This window comes from Delphinapterus leucas, chromosome 1, assembly GCF_059928025.1.
Source record: "Delphinapterus leucas isolate spDelLeu-1000000601 "Yukka" chromosome 1, BTC_Dleu_Yukka2, whole genome shotgun sequence".
NCBI classification, from domain to species: domain Eukaryota; kingdom Metazoa; phylum Chordata; class Mammalia; order Artiodactyla; family Monodontidae; genus Delphinapterus; species Delphinapterus leucas.
Window position 1 is genome coordinate 73855440 of NC_143129.1, and position 25995 is coordinate 73881434.

The 25995-nt window shown below is 54.0% G+C and overlaps 1 protein-coding gene and 1 long non-coding RNA gene across 8 annotated transcripts; one reads left to right on the top strand and one right to left on the bottom strand.

The window, feature by feature from the left end:
• Window positions 1–490: 490 nt before the first annotated feature.
• On the bottom strand, window positions 491–9732 carry LOC149750592 (uncharacterized). The gene is made up of 5 exons (XR_016393454.1): window positions 8059–9732; window positions 7611–7683; window positions 6884–7051; window positions 6545–6616; window positions 491–6072 (listed from the first exon to the last, which is right to left on the bottom strand). It is a non-coding gene; the product is annotated as an uncharacterized LOC149750592 (long non-coding RNA).
• Window positions 9733–9810: 78 nt separating this feature from the next.
• On the top strand, window positions 9811–25806 carry NECTIN4 (nectin cell adhesion molecule 4). 7 transcript variants are annotated; one of them, XM_030759506.2, is made up of 10 exons: window positions 9813–10314; window positions 16692–16729; window positions 19001–19360; window positions 20653–20943; window positions 22040–22160; window positions 23098–23246; window positions 23492–23651; window positions 24097–24172; window positions 24569–24643; window positions 24977–25806. In XM_030759506.2, the coding sequence occupies exons 1-10, from the start codon at window positions 10280–10282 to the stop codon at window positions 25199–25201; spliced, it is 1530 nt and encodes a 509-aa protein (XP_030615366.1). In that variant the 5' UTR covers window positions 9813–10279; the 3' UTR covers window positions 25202–25806. The 7 variants fall into 7 exon arrangements, with proteins under 7 accessions (XP_089768582.1, XP_089768585.1, XP_030615366.1 ...); XM_030759505.2 differs by lacking the exon at window positions 16692–16729 and having other exon boundaries at window positions 9816–10314; XM_089912466.1 differs by lacking the exon at window positions 16692–16729 and having other exon boundaries at window positions 9816–10314; window positions 24806–25070.
• The last annotated feature ends 189 nt before the right edge of the window (window positions 25807–25995 follow it).

Consider the following 25995-nt stretch of genomic DNA (forward strand, 5'->3'; position numbering starts at 1 on the left):
AAAGTCTGTTAAATTCGGCAAGTCTGAGGACAGCCAGTTCCTCAGAAGGACCCATGTTATCCAAGATGTGAATTCACTTGGGACTATGACGTTTCAGGTGCAGGCGTTGCTCTGCAAGGGTTGAGGAGGAACCATGTCCTTTTTGGCTTTGGCGTTTTGGGCGTTTTTCTGATTCGTTCTGACCTCCCCAGGGATAAGCTAGGAAGGGGAGACAAAAGTCAGAGGGGAGGCAGTGAAAGTGGATTAAGCACTGACCTGGGAGTCAGGAGACTTGAGTTCCGGTCCCGACTATACCCTGACTCTCAAAGTGATTATTTTCCACATTTATAAAATGTGCTGTTGGGGCTTCCCTGGTGGCGCAGTGGTTGAGAGTCCGCCTGCCGATGCAGGGGACACGGGTTCGTGCCCCGGTCCGGGAAGATCCCACATGCCGCGGAGCAGCTGGGCCCGTGAGCCATGGCCGCTGAGCCTGCGTGTCCGGAGCCTGTGTTCCGCAACGGGAGAGGCCACAACAGTGAGAGGCCCGCGTACCGCAAAAAAAAAAAAAAAAAAAAGTGCTGTTGGCTTATCCCTTAGGTGTCTTCCAGACCAAAGACCGTGGTAAAATCTTGAAGGTCTTGATCGACGGGGTGGGACAGCCCTTTCCTCTCTGGCCACTAGAGGGTAGTAGAACCCAGTCTCTCAGGGCACATTGTAGAGTGAGTGAGTGAGTGAGTGTGTGTGTGTGTGTGTGTGTGTGTGTGAGAGAGAGAGAGAGAGAGAGAGATTGGGTTGAGGGTGACGGAAAATACCTTAGGCATTGGAGAACTTTTCACTATTGAGTCCTAGGAAGAGTAACTCCTTATTTCCTTTTGTCTCATAAGCTCATAGAGCAGGAGGAAATTGAGGTACCGTGGCATCTGGAACTCAGAATTAAGGTCAGGGAGTTTCTCCTGATAAGATCCAGGGCAAAAGCTGCCTAGTCTTAGAAGCTGGATGGGGGTGAAGCAGGCGAGGAGTGAGAAAAACAAACGCCTGCCCCTCCCTGGTATCTTCTATTTATTCAAGCCAGGTCCTTGAGCTTCTTCTTAACTCTATCCCTTCAAGACCCAGTGAAGAATGAAGAGGCCCAGATCCAAGCTGACTAGTTTTAGCTACTGCTGAAAATGCAGACAGATTTCTACTCCCAGCATAGCTGGGGTGGGACAGAAACAGGACTTGTGTCCCCCAGGGCTGGTCTGTAAATGAGAGTGATGACTGCTTACTTTTGCCTTTGGTTTCTATTCATCAACTGGATCCCCATCAGGCCCAAGAAATGGAGGCCATAGAGAGTGGCTAGAGCTGCAGTGAGGCTGGACATGTAATTCAGGGCAGGGCTCTTCCCATTCCAGATCCTAACTCTTGGTCCTTAGAGAAAATAGCATGAGGAGGGTATGGGCAGGAAGGCATATTTAGAGAGACTGGTAGGTACCAGGACCTGTTCCCCACCTATACCTTAAAGCCGAGACCCAGTAGTAGCTTTGAAAGTCTCTGCCCACCCAACTATAGCTTTCCCAGATTTTGACAAAGAGGATCCTCAGTTTTCCAGACCATGGTAAAAAAAAAAAAAAAAAAAAATCACTAACTTCTAACATCCTTGGCTGAAATCTGAAAGCCAGCCTTTTCCCTAAATCTTCTGACTGGCTAACCTCCCAACCGCTGGATTCAGATCTGTCATACTCCTAGGATTTCAGCGAGGAGCTGCCTGGTGGGTGGTGTCATTTTGCTTTAACCGTACTGGCCTATATGCCCATTTTAGGCTCTTGCTTTTGCTTAAGTCTTTGACTGTCGTGCCAGACTCATTTTCTGCCTCTCCCGGATAGAACGGGGAACTCCCCACCCCAGGGGCCTTTCCAGTTCCTCTCTCCCAGCTTTGTTTTCCTTCTCCTCCCAGCTGCCACTCCGACTCTGAGTCCTCAGCAGTTGTCATCTCACTTGAACATGGAGCCTGAACCTCACATTGCTCCTTGGCTGTCCCCTCCCAGTTCTGCACCTCCTCCAGTTCCACCTAGTAGCTAGAGGTGTCCATCCATTGCTGCTCCAAACATAGATCTGGGGGAGGAATCCTACCTCCCCTGTTTAGTCTGAAGTAAGCCCGTATTTTGGAGGAGGCAGAAAAGAAACTGGGGGAGGAGAAGGGGAAGAAGAAGAAGGAGAAGAAAAGAGAGGAAGAAAATAAGCCAATTTGTACTTGTCTGACAAACACTTGACACCCCAGGGCAGCATCATAAGCGGTGTATAATGACCCCGTCAATGATAAAAAACTGAAAGGCACAGGGACAACCTCTGTCCAGGAGTGGGAGTGGGGGCTGATCATTCTGAAAGTCTCAGAATCCTGATGTGATCCTATGAGTTTGGTTTCCTCAGTTGGCTGTTTCTGGCAAGCAAGGATCCCTGAAGCTCAGCTTCTTAGTCTTAGATGTGTGTCCCAGCCCCAAATCTACACACCCTTGTCTCAAACCTTCATAAAACTTTTAGTCTAGGGGCTTCCCTGGTGGCGCAGTGGTTGAGAGTCTGCCTGCTGATGCAGGGGACGCGGGTTCGTGCCCCGGTCCGGGAAGATCCCACGTGCGGCGGAGCGGCTGGGCCCGTGAGCCATGGCCGCTGAGCCTGTGCGTCCGGAGCCTGTGCTCCGCAATGGGAGAGGCCACAGCAGTGAGAGGCCCGCATACCGCAAAAAAACAAAAAAAACAAAAAAAAATTTTAGTCTAACTTCTCCTCCCCTTAACCTCATTTTCTGACCCTGGAACCATCCCTGGTTCACAGCATTGTTCAGTACACACAAAAAGCCAACAATTGGACCCTAGGGGGGGGTCTTAGTCACACTCTCAAGACTCTCTCAGTTGCCTCTGCCTACATCTCCCAGGCTGTCCCATCCTTCAGGCGGTCTCTGTGGCTTTTCCTTTATTGTCCTCTGGCCTTTCTACATTTTTCCCACAGTTCATTCTGCCTATAGCTGATTTCCTGGCCCCATGACTTCTTGGTCCCAATTCTGGCTTTTTGCTCTCAGCTCAGCCAGAATAAGGACGTGGGCAAACAGGAGGACAGAGGAATGGCCAGGAAAAGAGATTTCAAGAGGCCAGATCTTGAGACGTGATTGAGACGTGAGCTGAAAGTAGTCGGTGAGAGAAGCGGAACTGTGAGCAGCCTTGGGGTGGAGGGGAGTGGGAATCAGTTCAGTTAGAGAATGATGGAGAGGTGGGGTAAGGATGGGGAAAAACTTGTTTTTGAGGGACATGGCGATATTGAGTAGGAAAGTATCAATGGGTCATTGTTGAGTGGTGGAAATTGAGGGTGGAAGAGGGAAGTACCTGAGTGATCCCAGCAGTGGGCAAGTAGGCGTCCAGAAATTTCTCTTTAGGTATTTCTGTCTCTGTTTCAGATTTTGTCTCAGTTTCTTATCTCTTTGAATTACCCCCCTTCAATAACTCGTGTGTGTGTGTGTGTGTGTGTGTGTCTGTGTGTTTCTCCCTCTCTGTATCTATCTCTAGGTTTCGACCTGTCTCACGGTGCCTTGAGATCTCTCTCACCATATCTACTTTGTGTTTTTCTCTCTGGGTCTCTGCCCTTCTGTCGCCCCTGCCCTCTCTCTCCTGCCTGACAGGGCCAACCATCTGACTTTTCTGCAAGGAGCTTTGGAACCTTCTAGGAGTGGCCAGGATTCTCCCCCTTTGGCTGTATGCTAGAACTGTAGAACCAGTTTGGGGTCCCTGGGCACAGCCATAGGGTATTGATTACTGATGAGGTCCTGAGTGAGCTTCAACAAAAGGGGCCTTTTCAGGGAGTAGGATTTCCCCACTGAGGACCTTAGAGCATGGAGGCCTGGGCCCAGGGAGAGAAGCAGGCTGGCACGGGGAGATGAGACTCCGGTCTTGGTTCCTCTACCTTTCCTTATAGCCCATGGACCAATGCTTCCTGATCTCGCTAGTATTCATGAGCGAGGGACTAGTTAGTTATCACTAGTTAGTTATTTCACTAGTTATCATTAGCAAGGGACTCTTGCTCTGTGTCTTGATCCCTAGCCCTTCTTCTTTTATGCTACTTCTAGAATTGATGGAAAAATTGAGGTTCAGGAAGGCTTCAGGGTGAGGCTGGAGGACAGTTACCAGGGGTTCCTGCAAGGAAAGCATGAAGTCCATCTGGGGATGTATGGCGAAGGTGCTCAGAAGGGACTCAGGGGCACGCTCTACTCGGCTTCCATCCCTGCTTCTCCCGCAGCCTGGGACCTACCTCCTCCATCCTCAGCTCAAAGGCTCCCAACTTTGCTATCTCTAGGACTGAAAACAGATGCAGGACAGGGTCCGAGTCTCTTAGTGCAGTGAGACCAAGGCCAAGAACTAGTCCTGCAGCACTGGGGCTTTGGGGGTGTCTTGGAACCTGAAGACCAAGCCCCTGCTTTCCAGGATGAGGCAGAGAAAGCCCAGGGCACTGAGACTAGGGCTCCTCTACAGCTGCACCACATCCTGGCCTCTGACCAGGGCAGCTACACCTGCCTGCTGAGTGCTGAGCACTGATAATGGAAACAGGCAGAGCTGCAGGTTTGAGGTAACTTTGGGTTCTGGTGTGGAGAGAAAGGAGGGAATTAGAGTTGACGTGATGGAAAGGTGAATACTCCTGGGCCATACAGAAGGAGGACTCTGCTAACAAATTTCAAAAGAAAATCTACTCTCTAATTACGAGAATCCCCAGGTCCTACTGGTTCCCCCGATTCCCAACTGCTGCTCGTGTCCTCTCAGCTTCTACCCCTCTCCTCTAACGTCTTCCCTCAGAGTCCTTTCAACACTGGCCCTCTCCCTTTGGGGTCTTCTGCGCTCTTCCCCCTAAGATCCCACCTCTTCCAGGCTTCCACAGCCCTTGGGTCTCATGGTGTCTTTCTCCATCTGCGGCCCCATATTCTGCTCCGCAGCTGTCTTGCCTCCCCCAGGGCCTGTTCCAAGGGTGATGTTTGATCGCAGGGCCTCAGGAGGCTTTCCCCTAGGGAAGCCAAGTTGGGCGGGGGCAGGAGCCCAAGCCGATGGCCAGGAAGTGGCAGTCTTTGGTTTAGAGAGGAACCACACCCTCAGCATCTAAGCTGGATACCTGGAGATGAGTGTGAGAAACTACAGAGGCCAGGTGTTACCTGAAAATGCCCTGGTGGTGCAGGCTCTGCAGGTTGGGCTGGCCCTTGGGGGCTGCCTACATGCATGTTCCTCAACAGGTGAGCTCCCTGGGAGGAGCCTGGCTCTTTCTGTGGTCAGGGGTGGGGACAGGGATGGGGAGAATACAGAGGAGCACAGCTTGGGGTCCTCACTAGAATCCATTCTCTCATCAAATTCTTAGGACCCCACTTAAACTTTGCTCTTACCTCCTCCTAACCACTGCATTTTCTCCTGCTTTTGTCAGCACTTGGAAGACTCTGATTTCCACGAGGGCTCCTACTCTTGTCCTGGGCCAGCCAGGACCTATTTCTAGAGCCTTCTAAAAGTGCTAACCTACCCAGAGACCACAGGGTCAAAGAATAAGGCATCTCTCTCTTTACCCATGCCCTGGTCCCTGATTCTATGACCATGTGTTTACAGAAGTTTGGGGAGTCCATGGGGTGAGAGCAAGGAGGAGGGGGCTCTGCACACAGTGGCCTACTGAGATACAGGGCCCAAATGTGCCGTATGTTCAGCTACTTCCTCACTCTAGCTTCAGGACTCTTTAGGAACAAGCAAATCCAGCCTCCTGAACTGTAAGTGATGTTGTTAGGCAACCAGGAAGTGTGGTTGTCATTAAGGGATGGGGCTGGGTACTGGGGATCAGTGGGCCTGCAGGATAGGCAGATAGGAACAGCACAGCACATGGCAATGTTTAGATGGAATCTCTTGGAAAGCAGGATGCCACCATCCTAATACTGGGCACAGTGAAGCTCCAGCTGGTGGGGGGAGCAAAGGTGATTTGCAGTGGAGGAAAAGCTGCCGGAGTACCTGTTTTCTGTGTGGGGATCGCTTCCCAGCCCTCCGTGGGTGAGGAGAGTCCTAGGGAGGAGCAGGAAGAAGGACCTTGAAGCTTCTACCTGAAATAGCCTTGGTCCTGGGGGATGGAATCAAGTGCCCTATCAGTAATCTTCCACTACAAGGTCAGTCAACCTCCCAACACTTCTCTGTACAAAGAAGCCAAGGCAATGAGCAGATCAAGAATAGCTTAATACCACACAGAGAAACAAAGCTGTATAGAAACGGATTACAGACATTTGGTCCACATCCATGCTTCCAACGAGTTCCACTCTGATTTATTATCCACTCTTGTCTCTCCCAAAGCCCGAGGGTCTCCCTGCCAGCCTCAGACTCTTTGACCTGGGATCTCACTGCAGACAAATACGATATTACTCGCTAAGAAACTCTCTCATCTGCTCCTTCCCCCAACCCATCCTCCTGATATCCCGCCCCCAGCCCTTCCCACCTTGACCCACTCCCTCCCTCCCCCACTCCCTCACTCTGACCCTCACTCTCGCTCTTCTTCTCCCCCACACCACCCCACCCATCCTTGGCCCTCCCTGACTCACCTCCAAGTCCCATTGACACAAACAAAAATTTCAGCACAACCCACTCCAACCGGTTTGGCTGAGGTGTGCAGCCTGCCATGGGGACAGACACAGGTTACAAGTGGATGATCAGATACACGCAGGTGATGAACATCTGCGGTTATGCACATAGAGACAGCCCCGGGTATGGACACGGCATATATACATACAGAGACATATAGCCAACACGTGATGGAGGGACATAGCATGTTATAGTTGTTTACGTGTCTGCCTGTCCCAACTGAGGACTCCTTGAAGGCAGGGACCGTGTATTATGTGTCTCTGTCCTCTCCCTGGGGCCTGGCACGAAGAGGTGCTTACCTAATGTCTGTCGAGTGAACTCAGGTATGCAGGCCTGCGTGCAGTGGTGCTACTCAGACAATTTACACGCTAAGGATTCTGTCTTGACTTGAATCGTTCCCATTCTTAGGGCCCAGAATGCAGGTAGGAGGAGGGTAGGTAGTGAGGCATGAGGGGAATGGGGGTTCACTGAGGAAGAAAGAACAGAACCTAAGAGACCAGGCACTGGTCTGGAAAGTCTTCCCCAGCCAGTATTTCCTTCTAGCCCCAACCCTGGCATTTGCCTTCTGCAAGCTTCATCCCAGAAGAGCGAAGGCAAGGCCTAAGGATGGGGGCGTATTCCCCAAGAGCATGGCCCTTGTGAGATGTGCGGGACTGAGGGCACAGGGGGCAGGGGGACTTGGAGACCGATATTTGTTAGATAAGGGGGAGGAAGATCCCTACCTCGAGCAGAGGGCTGGAATCACTGCCTGGCCCAAGCGCTCCCTTTCAGGCCCAGTGGTACACATAGCCCTCCCTCCAAGGCCACCTCTGGGGTCTAATAGGACCTGAACATACCCATGAAAAAATATTTGGCACGGCCTGGACTTAACACCTCTGGAACGTCCAGCCTCCATGCTCCACATGGCTGGACTTGTGGGTGGGTGACTGAGGGTTCCAGCCAGAGGCTCACAGACTTCCTGACTGGCAGTACTGGGATGTATTGTGAGCTAAAAGGCTGAAGGAGATATAGGAACTGGATACCCACCTTTTGATCTAACTGCTTTCCTACCATCGTGCCTCAGTTTCTCCTGTGGTTTCCTGGACCAGGAGGGGTGAATCTGTGGGAAAGAAGGGAGTTTCTCTGAAATCACGCGATAGGATCCAAGGTTTGATGATTATAATTATAACATGGGACGCTCCTCCCTCCCATTCCCCCCTGCTCTACCCCACCCCTGCCACGGTGGATCTCAAAGCAGCATAGGGGTGGGGCTGCTTCCCTGGCACAGGTGGGATGTGAGTCCCGAAGAGGGGAAGGGGTTCACCAAAGTGGAGGTGGAGAGAAACAGGAGCTTTGGCATTCGGCCTGGCCCCGACCTGTGGGAAACAGCCCTCCAAGAAGAGGTCACTACCATGGACACTGCTGAGATTCGGGATCTAGAGAGAGAGAGTTGGGGTCACGGTCCAGAGGCAGGGTTAAAGTCTGGGTCACTAACCAGATTCAGGAGAGTCAGCATCTCCACTCCTCTATCTGACCGCCTTTTCCGTTCATAACATCATGCCTTCAACAAAAATGTATTCAGCCTCCATTAAGTGCTGTGGACTGTCCTAGCATGGATGACTGAGACAAGATTATAAAACAAGCCTGACTTTCCAGGAGTTCACAGACTACAGCTCTCGTCCTGTCCCTCAGTTTAACACATTTACTGAATCCTTGGCACACAGCAGGCTTCAATTGTTGCTTCTTGAAGTGAAGCTTACAATTTAGTTAAGGAGATAAGATGTGCTCAAATTATGAGTGCACAGACTATAATAAAGGGACTAGCAGAGGCTGAGGAAGAACAGAAGGGAGAAAGATTAATTTTAGGTGGGAGGAGCTGAGGAGGCTTCATGGAAGATGTGGCACTTGAGGTCAGTTTTGAAAGATGAGTAAGATTTTGACAGGTAGAGGCGGGGGTGCGTGTGTGTGTGGAAAATATTCTACCTGAAATGACCTCCCACCTTGCTGTTCCCGGCCCCTCCTTCCTGCCCCTCTCCAGACAAAAGGGTCCCACTGCAAGATTTTAACCCGTATGTATCTTCTCTTCTCTCCTGTCTACCTGTATATATATTTTTAGCTCCAGTATGTCAGCAATCTTGCCCCTCCCCATCCCTCAATTTTCAGGGAGTTCAGAGTCTGCCCCCTCCTCTGGCTATCCCAGCTAGGCCAATAAGTTTTTGTGTAACTTGGAGGTTACATTATATGCATCCAACACGGAAACATGTGGTCTTACAGGTCTGAGTACACCTATAGGGACATAAGGATAGAGTATTTGGAATCAAGATTGTCCTTGCGGGCTTCCCTGGTGGCGCAGTGGTTGAGAGTCCGCATGCCGATGCAGGGGACACGGGTTCGTGCCCCGGTCCAGGAAGATCCCACATGCCGCGGAGCGGCTGGGCCCGTGAGCCATGGCCGCTGAGCCTGCATGTCCAGAGCCTGTGCTCTGCAACGGGAGAGGCCACAGCAGTGAGAGGCCCACGTACCGCAAAAAAAAAAAAAAAAAAAAAGATTGTCCTTGCAAAGTCCGGACATGTGGCTTGTCCAATGACCATGGGATAAATGGATAAAATGACCATGGAGATGGTGGAAAGGAACCCCTTTCCACTCAGGTAGTGCTGACTCACTTTGGGGACTTCTGGCCAGTAATGAGAAGGTGTTGATGCTGAGAGAGGGTCCTGCTAGGGAGGCCAGGAATCTGTGGGGTTAATTCCTCGGTCAATCCCTTGGCTTATCCTCTGTGGGGTAGGGGTGAAGCGGAGGGGGTCGCTTAAATTCCATCTGAGGGGTCTTTGAACTAACTCCCTGCCTCAGGGATAGGGATGTAGGGATACCACCTAAGTTGTGTGTCCTCCAGCAAGCCCCTTCCTCACTCTGGGCCTCTGTTTTCTCATCTGATGGATGAGGTATTTGGGCCAGTACTGTCCTCAGTTCTGGCCTTCTCTGATTCTGGCTCCCAAGCTGAACCCCTCTGGGAGACTGGGGAACTCGGCAAGGCCGGGGGGAAGACAGCAAGGCTGGCTGGGATGCTTGGGTTCCTTTCCACCCACAAGGGCCTTGCCCCTGTTCCTCCTGGCCTGGCGCCTCCCTCTTTGAGCCACACCAGGCCTTCTCCTACCCAGCCCCTATCCCCCCCCCCCGCCCCCCCCCCCCACCTTTCCTCTCCGGTCACAGCTCCTTCCACACACTGCCAGGTAAAGCCTGGAGCTGACGATGGGATCCCACCTCCCAGGTCCTTCCCTCCTTCCCTCCCTTTCTGGCACCCATTAGCCAGCGCAGGCTGTGGGGGTGGCGGCTGCCGTGTCTCCGCGCCAGGCCCAGCCCCCAAAGACGCACCTGTTCTGACCTGCTGAGCAGGTTCCCAAGTTTCTGCTGTCGTTGTTGGCCGCGGCGTGGGAAGCAGCTCTGGGGGAGCTCGGAGATCCCGATCACGGCTACTTGCGGGTAGCTACGGTTGGGTGGGTGGAACGGGGCCGGGTCCCCGAGTGGAGATCCTAGTGGGATAGGCAGGCGCGGCAGTGCCTGAGGACTCCGTGACTTCCTGTCTTCTGGGTCGGTGCCCGATCCAGCTCTAGAGCCGGCTCCCAGGGAGAACTCGGTGGAACTTCAGAAACACCAGGCAGCTCTGCCTTTTGACCGATGCCTCTGTCCCTGGGAGCCGAGATGTGCGGGCCTGAGGCATGGCTGCCACTACTGCTCCTGGCATCGTTTACAGGTAGGACTTGCTTCAGGATCCTTGCTTCTGAGCCCAAGCCAACACACACACACACACACACACACACACACACACACACACACATATACATGCACGCACACATACACATTCCCTTTCCTTTTACTCTGAACTGAGGAATCAATCTCTCTCTCCCACCTCCAGTGGATAGTAGTGCCCCCAGAAGAGCCACTGTAGCTCTCCTGCTTCATGTCCCCTTCCAGCCCCAGGCCAGGTCATTGGGTCTGGGGTCCCTGACCACCTCAGCCAAAGGGCTGGAGCTGTCTCTTGGGGAAGAGACACGGTGACCCGTTGCAGGTGGCCAGGGAGGTAGAACTGGCGGGGATCCTTTCACCCCAGGTTTTCCTGGAGGTTCCCTGGCCTACACCCTGGGCCCCAGAATTGCTGACTGGGGCTGCAGCTGGTTTCCCCAGTCATCAAGGTGAGGGAAGCCTGATGCCCAGAGAGCAGACAGGGTCTTTCTAGCTCCTTCTCCTCTGTTCACGATATCCTAGAATACTGTTGGGTGACTACAGGGGAGCTGGAAGCTCTTCTCTCTCTGGCCCCCTCTGTCCCTGAGCACACTATGAGGTGCCAGGGTGGGAATCAGGCAGTTACTCAGAAGAGTGGGGGGTCTAGGGTAGGGCACCTTCTAGAGTGCCCTACCCTAGGGCACTCTTTTGTTTATCCCCTGTCCCCCTATTTTCTCACCTAGATGCCTTGTATTGCTCTCGTGTAATGTATATACAGAAGATAAAAATTATAGGAATTTATAATCTTCAGAGTGGGGGAGAGTATATGTGTGTGTGTGCGTGCGTGTACATAATGAGTCCATGGTAGGTAGGATTCTGTAGGCTCTTCCCAGGATAATGGGCAACTGAGAAATCTTTCTCCTTGGAAAGACAAGGCCTTATCTATATGGGACAGTTTGATTCCCAGTCCCAGGATCAGTAGTGACGGAGCCTCAGTTGTCCAGCAGGGCCTAGCAGTGATGTCCCCCAACCTCCATCCCCAGCTAAGGCTGTGTGGAGGAGAGTGAGGTCTAGACGTGTGGATGGTAGGGGCTGCTTCTGCTCTGATCTTATCATGGAAAGGCTGTTGGCCCAGCCTCCAATCGCAGGTTACTGAAACTCCAAGCCCTGCCATCCCCCCTACTCCCTACATCTTAATTCCCATCTTCCAGACAACCTTCTCACTCGCTTAGGCCAAGAGGGTGGGGCCTGGTTGCTGGGGCCAGGGAACTCGGCAGTCATTTTCCTGTAGGATCTACCCACGCCTAAAGAATGGAGCCATGATGTCTCAGGACTCAGAAGTTACCAAAGAGATCATCGATTCAACTCCCTCATTTTACAGATGGGAAAACTGAAAGAAACAGATAGGCAAGTGAGCTAACAATATTACTCAGTGTTAGAAGCGTAACCAGGGTTAGCGTCTTGGTCTCCCAGTTCCTAGTTCATTAAAGCATAGTGCCTCTGAGTGCACACTAGGGATAGCCAGGGTGCTGGATGCTGGAGATGCAGCAGTGAACAAGACAAAATCCCCGCTTTCTTTCAGAGAAGCCAGGGAAGGGTAGAGGACACCCCTTCTAGTTAGGGCGTCACCCCAACCTTGCCCAGTGCCTGGACAGGTGCTGTGGCTACCCGGCTCCAGGGAAGTTGGTGCCCAGTGAGCCATGATCTACTGCTATAACCTGCACGGAGCCGGAGGGTGCTCTGAAGGCTGGAACTCAGACTCCAGGTTCCTAGCCCGAGGATCAGATGCGCCCACCTAACTACCACCCCCATTCTGGCTCCTCTGTAGGCATCTCCTCAATGGCCCCCAGGAAACTAGAGTGTTTCTTGTCTCTGAAAAAGCCTTGGACTGGGAAGTCAGGAGTCTTGGGTTCTGGTCCCTTTCCTGCAATTAATTTGCTACACGACCTTGGACAACTAAGAAACTAGACTTCAGTAGACCAAGAGGTAGAACCAGATGATCCCTATAGGCCTTCCAGCTCTGAAAGCCTGTGGCTGCGTAAATATCCAGCCCTGAACTGAAGGTGGGTGCTGGGTGCTGGAAGAGGTGGTGCGTCTGGCTGTGGTGACAGAAGGGGGAAATGTCCTGACCCCATTTCTCAGTGGAGACCAAGGGTAGCTTTACCCTGGATATTGCCTTCTGCCCCTGCACTGCTGCGAATTAGTGCCCCCACCAAGTCCTGGGCCATTAGAGCTCTGAGCCCCAGGGACCTGCCCCACCCCTGACTGGGGAAAGGAGCCCAGGCTAGGGAGGCACCTCAACACCACAGCTCTTTGTCTCTCCTTAATGGGATGAGTTTCCAGGTGAGGTCCCCTCCCTTCTCCCTCCCCATCTCCTGCCCTGGGGCTGAGGGACCTAAATCTACAGATACCCCTCCAATAGGATCCTAGTCCCTAGATCTATTTTGGGGCCCAACTGAGCCCTGCATGGGGTTCTCTGAATTCTGAGGTCTCTCCTCTGAGGGTTAGGACCAGCTTTCTGTCTGAAGTTAGTTTCCTAGAAAGGGAAGGGCCCCATCCCTGCTTTTCTACTCCTGTTTACAGAGGGGGGCAGGCCCTTTCCTGTAGGATCTACCCAAAGCCAGGGAAGCCAGAAACGCAGGCTAGCTTCCCTGCCCAAGGTGGGGAGAACTAGGGGGACTCCCAGGGAAGCCCTGTGGTCCCATTGGCCTGGGTCCCACCCCAGTGTTTCAGGGAGCTGGGCTAAGGGAACCCCAGCCACAGAGATGGCAGTGAGGGGCTCATAGTAGAGTCCACAGTCCCAGCCTCTAGACCCCAGCCTCGGGATCCTGGGGTCCTCCAGGCAAAGTGAAGGGGGGTCAGCCACCGTGGGGAGCCAGCCTAGTGAGGAGAGAACGTCTGGGCTTCCCGGCCTTCCAAACTTGCCCTGGTGCTAACCAAAGTCTGGACAGAGAGAAGGGATGGGGGTGGGGTGGGGAGCTGAGTCAGGAGTGAAGGGAGGAGAGGAGCCTAGGGGTTGGATCTGGGAACAGAATCTAAAATGCGAAGGTCAAGTTCAGAACTGGGGGCAAGCCACAAAGCCCCCTGGAGCAGGGCTGTGCAGGAGGGGGTCGGGGTCACTCTTTCACTGAGGCAGGGAGCCTCTGGCCTCAGAAGTTTACCCGCAGTTCTCAGGCCACCCTTCTCCCCTCTAGCCTTTAAAACTGGCTGGCATGTCCTGAGAGCTGGGTTGAGGTTGTGATTTGGGGTGGAGCAGAGCTGGCCACACTTGCAGAGATGTGGGAGGGGGGTGGTTGGCTGGCAGGACTGGGGAGGGGGTTAGGATCTCAGGAGTTTGGGAGAAGCGGAATTCTGGGTCTCCCACCCACGGTGTGGCTGTTTTGGTGACTCAGCCGGGCTCAGACTCTGGCTCCCTGGGGGTTTAGGGGACTTACCTGTGCTGGAAGCTGTGTCTGGGCCAGAGCCGGGGCTGCCTCAAGGCCTGTCCTCCCCCATTGTTCTCACCTCCCTTTGTGATTGGTGTGGCCCCCCTCCCCATCCACTAATCTGTGGTGGGCGCTTTGCCCGGGTTGGGAAGCTCTCACTAAGCTGGGGGGCTTAGGACAATGTGGGGTAAATGAGGGAGGTGGATGAATGCAGAGGGAGAATCTTGCTGGTTTTCAAAGTTCCTTAGCATTCCAAGGCCAAGGCTATGGGGGGAAGGATGGAAGAAAAAAAGTGCTGGGTTGTGTTTATCACCTGTCCTGAATGGGGGGCTTCAGGGCTCCCCTCCCACGTCCTTTCTTATCCCAAACTCACCCACATATTCCACCTGTCTCTGGTGGAGGCTGCTTCTGTGGGGTGAGGGGAGGCAAGAGTTAACAAAGGAGAGTGAGACCCTAGACAGCTTGGACCCCTCCCCCTAGCCCCAGGCAGGGTCTCCCCCCACCACTTCCCACCAAACCTACACCAGACAACCCTCACCCCAGGCCTGGAGCTAGAGCTGGTTTTTCTGGTGACGGCAGCAGCAGAGGCCTGAGGGAGATTCCCAGGGAGAGGCCTCCTTGGGGGGCCAGAGGTGCTGGAGGGCCTGGGGGCGTGGCTGGGGGGTGAGAAGGGTGGGGGTCCTTCTAGTAGGAACCTGAGGAGCAAGGGTAGAGAGAGCTTTTGTTTTGTTCTGTTGGGGAGTCCTTGATGGCTATTTCCCATCACCCTGGAGGGACAGTGACCTCACCTCTGGGTCCCCCCACCTGAGATGCATCTGCCCTCAAGTCTGGGGTGGGGTGGGGAGGGCTGCCTGGGCGACACTCCAAACGGGTGCAGAGACGAAGGCGCCGAGCGACACACCACTGGCCTAAGGCAGCTGAGACAGACAGCCATGCAGAAGCCAAGAGAAACCGACATCAAAATATTTACTATGTGTGCACATCCACACACACACGCATTTCATAGCCCCCTCTGGATGCAGACAAGCACACACGCTTTCCTGAAGATAAGACACGAACACATATATGTGCAAAACGCCCCCAAGTTCATGCAAAGAGACAGCCTCTCCTGCATGTTAACCAGCACTGAGACTCACCAGACCCTCACCCAAAGATGTACGTTCAGATGCAAAAGGCTCACGCTTATTCCCTTCTTCCTACTCACGGGCCCATCTCTAGGACCCCACTGCGTACCCCTAGATGTACTAGCAGGGGATGCTGAAGGAGACAGTCTCCTCAGAAAGAAAAGCCTCCTTCCCCAGAGATGCTGTCATCGGCAGCTGCCAGCCTGTTGCCCCTCTGGAGATCAGAGGCCAGGCCTCACACAGATAGGAAAGTTGGCACCCAGGCACAGGGTGGGGAGCAGGCAGCCAGCCCAAGCCAGGAATGGAGGGCCTGTCTGGGAGCAGGCAGGGTACACAGAGGGCAGGGCCCCAAAGAGGCCCGTGGGGGCTTGGCCCGGGGTGGGGGAGGCTGAGGGCAGGGATCCCGTCTGGCCAGTTGGGCCTGTTCTCTCCCTTGCGCAAGGTGGTGGCTGGTGGTGACGGAGGCTAGGCCTGCTGTGCAGCAGTGGCTGAATCACCAAGGCTCTTGATCAGCATCCTGGTACTCCCAGAAGCAGGGGAGGGGAGGGGAGGGGAGGGGAGGGGGCGAGGGTCAGAGGGAGGAGTGCCCAGCCAGCAGAGTCAACCAGGCTCAGGAAACAATTTGCAGCAGAAGGGTCCGTGGGCCTGGCCTGGCTACTACATGCCAGCAGGGTGACCTCACCAGGCAGGCGGCGTGTCTCCTTTGCTCTGGTGACATCATCATGCTGATGCTGTGTGGGCACTGGGTGGGGGAGAGAAGTGGGAGGCAGTCCTGGCCTACCTTACCCTGGGAGTATGAGCTTCTGGGTCCACTGAGCCCAGGACAGGGATTCTCAAGCCCAAGTTCTCTTTTCCTTCTCTTGCAGCGTGTGTGTGTTTGTGTGTGTGTGTGTGTGTGTGTGTGTGCGCGCGTGTGTGTGCACGTGTGTGTAAGTGAAGGAAGGCGTTGCTCGAGCTGATATGCTCCCACTAAACAGTGGATTTAGGACAATGGGGAGCTCACCCAGAAGGGACTTTCTGATTTTACTGGGTTCTTCATCCTGCAAAGCTTGGGCTTATCACTTGGGTCAATGGGGATCTTGGACCCACAGGTAGGGATGTGGAAGATTGGACTCAGACATGTGCTGGGGACTTGATGCATGTTGTACCCTAAGAGGGTATTTTTGGGAATTCCCTGGCAATTCAGTGCTTAGGACTCCGAGCTTCCACTGCAGGGGGCGTGAGTTCGATCCCTGGTTGGGGAACTAAGATCCTGCATGCCGCTGTGTGGCAAAAAAAAAAAAAAAAAAAAAGGTATTTTTTTTCAGGGGAAATGTGAGTGATTCGTGTTGGGGAGGGGCCAGCTGGTTAGCAAGTGTAGGGATGGGGATGGAAAATATGCCATCTGACATTGTCCTAGAAATAGTCTTTGAAAGGGTTTGAGCGTTCCAGTGGAGCAGGCCTTGGACTCCCTGGGACCTGCATGGACACCAGTGTTCGAAGCAGAGGAAGTACTGGGAAGCCCCTATCTCAAGCCCACCTCCAGCCCTTCCTTGGCAGCCCTCTCCCTCTGGCGCCAGGAGGAGGTGTCTGGGAGAGGTACAGATGGTTAGCTGGACTCCCAGGCTGCGCTGGGTGGGACCAACATCAGCTTAGGCAGGTCAGGGCCCTGGTATCTGGCCCTGCAGGTCTGTCCTGTCCCGTTTGGGACCTCCCAGCTCCCAAGAGTATCCTCCCTTCCTCCTCCCTTGCTAGCAGGGCCATGGGACCCCCTTCCTCTGTCCCACGCTCTGCCTCACTGGAACCCTCTGGTCCACTCTAGCGGGGCTTCACTTTCTCCCTCCATGCCTGACACCCTGCATCCCCTTCCTTCTCCCTAGGTCCAGTCTGGAGGTGTTTCCTTTGGCAGAGAACCCAGGTAGCCAGCCTATCCTGTCTCTAAGGTTGTCTCTAAGGCAAGCCTAAGGTTGCCATGCCAACCCCCTCCCTGCCCAGCCCAACCGAAGACTGCACATTCCTCCTCATTCTACCCTTTCCTTCTTCCGCCTGTCTCTCGCATTCATTCATTCACGCACTCATTCACTCAGCCAGTCAGTCAATAAACATTAACTGAGCACAAATTATGTGCCAGGAATGCAGACCACTGAGCACTAAATCAGAAACCGTGTTTCCATATGTGATGTGAGACCGAGTTTATACTCTTGAGGTTCTCAATCTGGTGGAAGAGGCAGACAAGAAAATAGCAAATACAATCTGTGGTATAAAGTACTACGATGGGTCAAAGCAGGGAGCTAGAGGAGAACAGAGGAAGGGCACCTCACTCTGCCTGAGGTGGGGGTGGGGGGAGGGAGGACTCCAGGAGCAAGTGATGTCTAAGCAGAGTCTTCAAGGATGAGTAGGAGTTACCCAGACAGTGATGACTAGGAACTGCCAGACATAGGGAGGGGGGCATTCCAGCAGGAGCTCCAGGTGGGAGCAAGGTGAGGGCCAGCAGGTTGTGTGAAGTGCTGGCCAGAGGCAGGATCTTTGAACTTTTGGGAATTGCTGGATATGCATTCCAACGCAAGGAGCTCTTGCCATCCCAGAGAGCCTTCACTCTGTCTGCAGCCTCAGCCCCCAGCCCTGTGTTTCACACGCTTTATTCCACAACTCCAAATTTCTTTCTTCCCAGCCATGAGATTCCCCGGCCACGCCTCCCTCATAAGTTACTTATCCTAGAAACCCAGGAGTTGTCTTTGAGACTTTTCTCTCTCTTTCTGGTCAGTGACCAAATCCTGCCAAACTTCCCCTGGAACTGTCCCGTCCTCTCAGCAGCACGGTGCAGGATGGCAGCTGCAGGGTCCTAGTGGGTCTCCTGTCCCCAGTCTCCCTACTTTCTAGTCTGAGGGCACATGCCCATTGGCTTCATGCTTTAGGGACTCCCTATGTCATCTTGGCCAAATCTGAATTCCTTTGCCTGGTATGGAAGGTCCTGGGTGATTTTTCTCTGACCAGATGTCCCACTTCCTGCTCTGCCTTAGTTCTGTCCTCTCCTCTCTGCTTCCTGAACCAGCCAGCCTCTCCACCTCCTTGGGGTTCGCCCACCTTGGTCCCTTACCTGGGACCCCTTTCCAGGTCTCATCCCCTACTGATTCTGCCCAACTCATGCATGAGCCCCTCCTGTGTGACTCGGGACCACTGTGACTGTCCCATCCCACGACTAACCTGCAACACACCACTAAGAACTAAATCAGAAACCATCACAAGTGTCTCCATAGCTGTCTCCACACGTATCTCCTCTTCCAGAATAAAGCTCAGGTTCTGTGAGTGCAGGAAATGCATCCTTCTTTGCAGATAAGGCTACATGATAGATACCCCTGAGTGCTTCATACTGCTCCTTGTCGATGCACAAAACACTCGCCTTTTGTCACTGGTCCCTATCTCTGGTCCTCCGATTCTGGCTCACGGTTCTGGCCCTGTCATGTGTGTCTGTGCTGACCTCGTATCTCTGGGCCTCTGACCTGGGGCCTTTCTGTCTTCGGTGACGTTCTCATTCCTATCTCTGAGCCTTGGTTCATGCCCTTCCTCCCACATAGAATACCTTCTTCTCTCTGGGAATCCAGGTCTCTCATCTTAAAGCCATGAAAAGACTGTTCCGAAGGGCCTGCTGGTTTGGACCCTTCCTACACTACATGCCCCATCCCAGACACCAACTATTCTCGACCCTTGCCTTGGTTCCTGGCCACACTTTCTGAAAGCATTCACTTTTCCCCCCCTTGGTAGGTTGAGCCTTCTGTGAAAGTTTGTCCATGGCTTCCCGTCTTTGTGTGCACAAAATCCATTTCCCGGAGCTCCCTGAGGGCAGAGGCTGGGTCTCTCCTCCTGTTATAGCCCCCACTTTACAATTGCTCAGGATACAATCCTGGGCTGAGAGAGGGTATGGCTCTTCCACATACCACCTGTGTGGCCTTAGGCAAGTCACTTCCTGTCTCTGGGTCTCAGTTTTCTCATCTGTTAAACGGCGATAATAACACCTGCCTCTTGGGAATGTTTTGTGAATCTAATGAGGTAATGGACTGAACGTGCTTTGCAAGCATAAAGTGCTCCAGGAGTTCCGCGCTGCCTTTGCGGACATTATCATTGTGGTTAAGTGTTCCCCCGGCTCTGGCAGCGCCCCTAATCCTGGCTGCTTCTGTCTGCCCCCCTGCAGGTCGGTGCCCGGCGGGCGAGCTGGAGACCTCGGACTTGGTGACCGTGGTGCTGGGCCAGGACGCAAAACTGCCCTGCTTCTACCGAGGGGACCCGGGCGAGCAGGTGGAGCAAGTGGCATGGGCTCGTGTGCATGAGGGCGAGGGCGGCCAGGAGCTGGCACTTCTGAACTCTAAATACGGGCTGTACGTGAGCTCAGCCTACGAGGGCCGCGTGGAACAGCCGCCTCCCCCAAGGAACCCCCTGGACGGTGCGGTGCTTCTGCGCAACGCGGTGCAGGCGGACGAGGGCGAGTACGAGTGTCGCGTCAGTACCTTCCCTGCCGGCAGCTTCCAGGCGCAGCTTCGGCTCCGCGTGCTGGGTAAGTGAGGCCCGTTGGGCATGGGGGCGGGGGTGCTGTGTGTGCAGAAGCACCAGGTCCTCAGGCCCCGGGTCTTGGAGGGCAGAAGCTGGAGGCGGGGGGATGCAGAGATGGAGACCGCAGAGATGGAGCGGGCAGAAGCGGAACAGGAAAAAGAGGTGGGGCCCTGTAGGCATGAGGGAGCTTCATTTAGCCACCCCCCCTCACTCCAATCCAGAAATTCTCTCCAAGTGACCCCAAAAGCTTGATACTGCTTGGTCAGGCTTGGGGAAGAATCCACGTATTAGGCTGTTCTTCCTTCTGCTGATCTGAAATCTCCCTCTCGGTTGCTTTCACCCACCCCAGCAAGATGGCACAAGCTTATTCTCCCTTCTGCACGACAGCCTTTCCACCAGCTGAGGACCTCTGTCATGCCCCACCCAAGTCTCTTCTTCTCCAAGCTAAACTTACAGGTTTCTGCAACAGTTCTACTAAAGACACTCATTCAGAGCCTCCCTCACCACCCTGGGCTCCATGGTTTTAGAATGTGGTGCCTAGATGTGGACATACAGACCCAGCTATGACCAGTGTGGCTGTGCATGACCAGTGGGGCTGAGACCTTTCCTGATCTGGACCTTCAGTGAATGTGGTTGGAGACCACAATCACCTTTTAAACCACCACTTTGCACGGATGCCCTAGACTTATGGTCAAGTTAAGTCTTTTCCATTCTGTGTTTGGACTGTTAATGTTATGAAGATAAAAATAAATAAAGGCCTTTATAGTTTCCCTTTATCTACATGGAAGTTAGTAATACCAGCCTTGGTAGAAAAATCTGGGTGTGGATCTTGGCTTCACCACCTAATAGCTACTGATCTGGAATAAATCATTTAACCTCCCTGAGCTTCAGTTTCTTCAGCTGTAAAATACAGAGAGTAACACCTACTTCACGTTTGTTGACAGGATTAAAAGAGACAACGTTTGTAAAGTGTTTAGCACAATTCTGGGCACATAGTAAGTGCTTAATAAATGATGGCTATCATTATTATTATATAGATGTTATCTGGTTAGTTTTTTAATTACTTCATTATTTTTATTTTAAAAATGACCCGTACTCATTGTAAAAAATTCAAGCATTGGAGAAAGGTACAAAGTCCGCTGAAATGCTGCCACTCACCTGGCATCTTTGTTGATGAAATAAAAGAAGAAAAAGGGGCCTGAAACTTTGCACCTGTGCAAGACTGAACTGGGATGGGGCAGGGCCTCCTGACAGGGGTTGTGAAGGTTGTGATTTCTGCCTCCCCCCCATCTGCAGTGCCTCCCCTGCCCTCGCTGAATCCTGGTCCAGCACTAGAAGAGGGCCAGGGCCTGACACTGGCAGCTTCCTGCACAGCAGAGGGTAGCCCGGCCCCCAGCGTGACCTGGGACACAGAGGTCAAGGGCACAACATCCAGCCGCTCTTTCACGCACTCTCGCTCAGCTGCTGTCACTTCAGAATTCCATCTGGTGCCCAGCCGCAGCATGAATGGACAGCCACTTACCTGCGTGGTGTCGCACCCTGGCCTGCTCCAGGACCAAAGGATCACCCACATCCTCCAAGTGGCCTGTGAGTACCTGGATCTTGGGTAGGGCGCCCCCATGGGCTCCAAGGGGATTGGTGAGATAGTGAGAGACCCTAAGCCACACCAGTCTGGCCAGCCTGGGTCCTGGAGGCCACCTTGTATGGCTGAGAGAGCACCAGTCCAAGGTAGAAGACCTGGAGCCCATCCCAGGTCACCTTGGCAAATCACTCTGACCTCGTGTCCTTCTGTTTACAAAGGAGCTGGCCCTGCTTCAGGGGTTGTTGGGAGAGTCAGATATAAACATGGAATTAAAAGCATTTTGTAAAATAGACAGTTTAGGATTTGAAGACAGATAGACTTGGGATGAGCCCTAGTTCTGCTGCTTACCAGCTGTTATTCAATCTTATTAAGGTTCATTTTCTTCATCAGCAGAAGGAGTATTATTATGTCAACTTTACAGGGCTCTGAACGAATGCAGAGCCTCTCGCTTAGCGCTTAGTGCATAGAAGGTGCTCGGTCGACAGTCGATATTGTTTTCCTGGCATTAGACTTTGAGCCTCTCTGGAGGATAGCAATGTTTTCTACTCATACTAACCCAGCATTTGGCACAAAGTAGGTCCTCAACAAATGTCTGTGAAAGAAGTGAATGAACCGGAATTCCCTGGTGATCCAGTGGTTAGGACTCCATGCTTTTGCTGCCAAAGGCCCGGGTTCGATCCCTGGTCGGGGAATTAAGATCGCACAAGCTGCGCCACACAGCCAAGAAAAAAAAAAGAAATGAATGAACTAGTAGGACGGTTAAGCCTTTGATGAATCAGGGAGTGTTTGCTGAGCACCTGTTCTGTGACTAGCGCTATGCTACGGACCACGGGGGATTCAGAAAAGGTGTGCCACATTGCTGTGCAGAGGGACTTATAGGCTCATTGCACAGGTAAACCCATGTGGACTCTCTGAACTTAGAGAGGGGAGGGAGCCGTCAGTAAGGCGGGGCTGGGCTAGCTTTGGCCACAGATGAGTAAGAAGGAGAAGGGCAGGGGGAGGCTATTCCAGGCAAAGTGGGGCCTGGGGCGGGGACCCTTTGAGGAAGAGCATGATCAAAGGTATCATTTCCATTCTTTCTCCTCCAACTTTTCATTCCAGTCCTTGCTGAGGCCTCTGTGAGGGGCCTTGAAGACCAAAAGCTGTGGCAGGTCGGCAGAGAAGGAGCTATGCTCAAGTGCCTGAGTGAAGGGCAGCCTCCTCCCTCGTACAACTGGACACGGTAAGGGCCTAGCTTGGGACCAGGGTCTTTCCCTCAGGACCAGCACATACTCACCGTGGGCTGGGACAATATATTCTGAACCCCAAATAAATTAGGGCACATGTTCTAACCAATACAAGAATATGCATGGTCACCAAACATTGTTATTGCCTTGCACCTAGGAGTGTAGGATACATGGTAATTGGCAGGAAATTAGCTGATAAGTCCTTGGCTTTTTTTTCCTTAACTTTAAAATTGTGAAATATAATACAGCATTTCAATGTTAATACTTTATATATTTATGTAAGTGCCTAAAGTGAATAAGACAAAAAGATACAGCTGACTGTGACTGTTGTGAAACTAACACTCTTATAGTCACTACCAGGTTGCTAGCACCTCAGAAGCACCCACCCATCTCTGCCAGTTCTTTGACTTTTTTTCAGGGTCTGAGATGTCCAGACAATCAGGGAGGGGTCAGGGACACATGTGTGTGAGCCCATGACAGGCTCACATGTGAGAAGATGAGCCATGCATGTGGCCTTGTGCCTGGGGCTGTGTTCATGTATCCTGCCATGAAACATCGTGGGTGCTGGGGCATGCAGTCACATTGTCCAAGTACATCTGAGCCCCGATAGGAAGGGACAGTCCTGTTGTGTGGACTTTATATACCGTGTGGACCTGGTACCTAGTGTGGGATGACGTGATGCCTATGGAGCTTGTGGGACGGCACGCGTGTGGATCTTCCCCAAGTGTGTGTGTGGGTGCCTGGGTCAGGCTGGGCGGCAGGGAGAAGGGACCTCTGCCTAGACCTGCCTAGGGGAAGGAGGGGCACCGTGGGAACAGCCGGTGGCTCTGGGTGACGTCATGGGGGAGGGAGGTGGAGAGCTGCCCGGGCACGTTGGGTCATGGCAGTCTCAGCCCTCCCCAGCCAGCGCCCATCAGCTTCCCTGTCCTCCAGGCTGGACGGGCCTCTGCCCAGTGGGGTACAAGCAGAAGGAGATACCCTGGCCTTCCCCCCGCTGACCACTGAGCACAGTGGCACCTATGTCTGCCACGTCAGCAATGAGCTCTCCTCAAGGGATTCTCAGGTGGATGTGGATGTACTTGGTAAGCACTGGGGCAGAGGCTGGGACCTGGGCCAAGGGCCTGGTCGGGTGACAGGGAGCAAGACAGAGAGAGTGAATTGGGAGAGTATTTATTTGGAGGGGGCTGGACTGCATGTATTTTGCAGAGGGCCAGGCTGAGGGGGTGGTCCTGGGACGTGTTTTGTGAGGACAGTGCGTGGGGGGCTGTGGAGTCCGGGGGCCGGCCAGGGATCTGGGCATCGGCCTCAGACAGTGGCCTGTCTCCAGCAGACCCCCAGGATACCACGGGGAAGCAGGTGGATCTGGTGTCGGCCTCCGTGGTGGTGGTGGGTGTGATCGCCGCACTCTTGTTCTGCCTTCTGGTGGTGGTGGTGGTGCTCATGTCCCGATACCATCGACGCAAGGCCCAGCAGATGACCCAGAAATAGTGAGTAGTGGCCACTCCTGGGCGGGTAGAGGTGGTAAGCAGGGAACAAAGGGGAGGTAAGCAGGGAACAAAGGGGAGGCAAGCAGGAGGTGGGCCAGGACCGAGGAGCGAGAGGAGACTGGGCGGCCTGACATCTGAGGAGCTTGTGGACCAGAGGTAGGCAGAGCCAGTCTTCTGGGAGGTGAGAAGGGCCTTGGGGCCTGGGTCGCAGCTGGATGAGGGGAGCCACACTGCCTGAGTGAGGGTCAGATCCACATGCATGTGTATCACAGGGGCACACACACGCTCTGCAGCCGCACCGCCACCTACAGCCACTCACTCGCACTTGCAGGGACAACCCAGCGCCCACACCCTCCAGCCCCGGCTCACATAGGCTTGGCCAGGCTAGGTTCACCTTGGGAGGCTACCACTACCCTCAGCTCCTGACCAGGGGGTGTCTTCCCAGTGAGGAGGAGCTGACCCTGACCAGGGAGAACTCTATCCGGAGGCTGCATTCCCATCACTCGGACCCCAGGAACCAGGTGTGTGCCAAGGTTGGATGCATTCTTGGGGCCGGGGCCCCTCTGCGGACCAGAAGCGCAGCCCGCCCCCAGGTCTGGCCGCTGACTCAGCCCCGGCAGGTCTGGAGCTGCTCTGGGTTTGCTGGGCTCCTTCAGGAGGCCCCCTTCAGCAACCCCCTTCGAGGTTGCTGTGGGAAGCCACCATCAGCACTGGTTTCAGGGTGGGATTAGGGTGGGATGAGGGTAGGGGTGGGGGAAGTGAGGATGTTTGCATCGAGGAGAGAATGGACAGGTCAGGTTGGGGGGGAGGTGATTGGGGGGAGGCTGGGGGAGGACAGAGGTGAAGAGGCTGGGGGAGGACAGAGGTGAAGAGGCTGAGCCCTGTTCTGACTCCTCCCCCATGTGCGGGCCTTGCAGCCGGAGGAGAGTGTAGGGCTGAGAGCCGAGGGCCACCCTGATGGTCTCAAGGACAACAGTAGCTGCTCTGTGATGGTGAGGCCCCCCCCCCCCACCGGCATCCCTACCACTCTCCTCAGTCCCCTCTCCGGGTCCCAGATGTGGTGCGTCACCTGCCCCTTCACCGGTCCCTGATACCTCAGACTCACGCTGCCCCATCCCATCCCCTCCCCGCCCCGCTGTGCCTTTGCTCTCTAGTCTCCCCTTCTCCAGGCCTAACATTCATTCCTGGCCCCCCATCTCTGAGCCATTGAGCAACCATAAACCCTGCTTGTGCCTGACCTCTGACCCCAGCGTGCCCCAGCCGACCCCCTCACGTCTGGCTGCTCCGCCTTGGTTCCTGACTTGCCCTCCGCCCTCGGTCTCCAGAGCGAAGAGGCAGAGGGCCGCAGTTACTCCACGCTGACCACAGTGAGGGAGATTGAAACACAGACTGAACTGCTGTCTCCAGGCTCTGGGCGGACAGAGGAGGAGGAAGATCAGGATGAAGGCATCAAACAGGCCATGAACCATTTTGTTCAGGAGAATGGGACCCTGCGGGCCAAGCCCACGGGCAATGGCATCTACATCAATGGGCGGGGGCACCTGGTCTGACCCAGGCTTGCCTCCGTCCCCTAAGCCTGGCTCCCTCTGCTGACATGGAAGATTTCAGCTCATCCCCGGGGAGCCTCCCTACACACCTCATTTCTTGAGGAAGATGCTCCCCACCCCACTGACTGCTCGACCTTTTCCTCCGGTCCTTCTGTTGGATGACAGAAGGGCTCTGCTTGTTGAGTCCCTCCCACAGTGTGTGCGGGTCACTGTGTGTGCATTAGTGCTTGTCTGAGTGTGCACTGTGTGTGCGTGGAGGGGTGACCGTGCCCACAGTGTGCGTTGTGTTGTCACGTCAGAGTCCAAGTGAACCGTGGTGTGTGTGCCACAGGGTTCAGTGGCTGCATGGGGAACGCCACAGGGGATCGGTGCATGTGTCGTGTGGCTGTGTGACCTTTGCCTGTAAAACGCAGGTGTTTTCCTCAGACCCCAGAGCAGTATTAATGATGCAGAGGTTGGAGGCAGGAGGTGGAGACTGTGGGCCAGGTCCAGGTGTGCGGGCATAGTTGGAGCTGGAATCTGGCCTCCTGAGTGCGGGAGCCGGGCTCCCACCACTTGGGAGCTGTCAGGGCAAGTGTAAAGCAGCGGGCCTAGGGGTCGGCCAGAGGCTCAAACTGTTACAGAAGAAACCCTCTGCCCTCTGGTGGCCTCTGGGCCTGCTGCATGTACATATTTGTTGTACATAAACCTGCACAGTGGAGCTTCTTTAAGGACTACTGCCCCAAATGCATTAATAAGAGAAAAGACTTTTTATAAACTTTTGATTCATCTGGACATTTATTATTGCAAGGACTGCT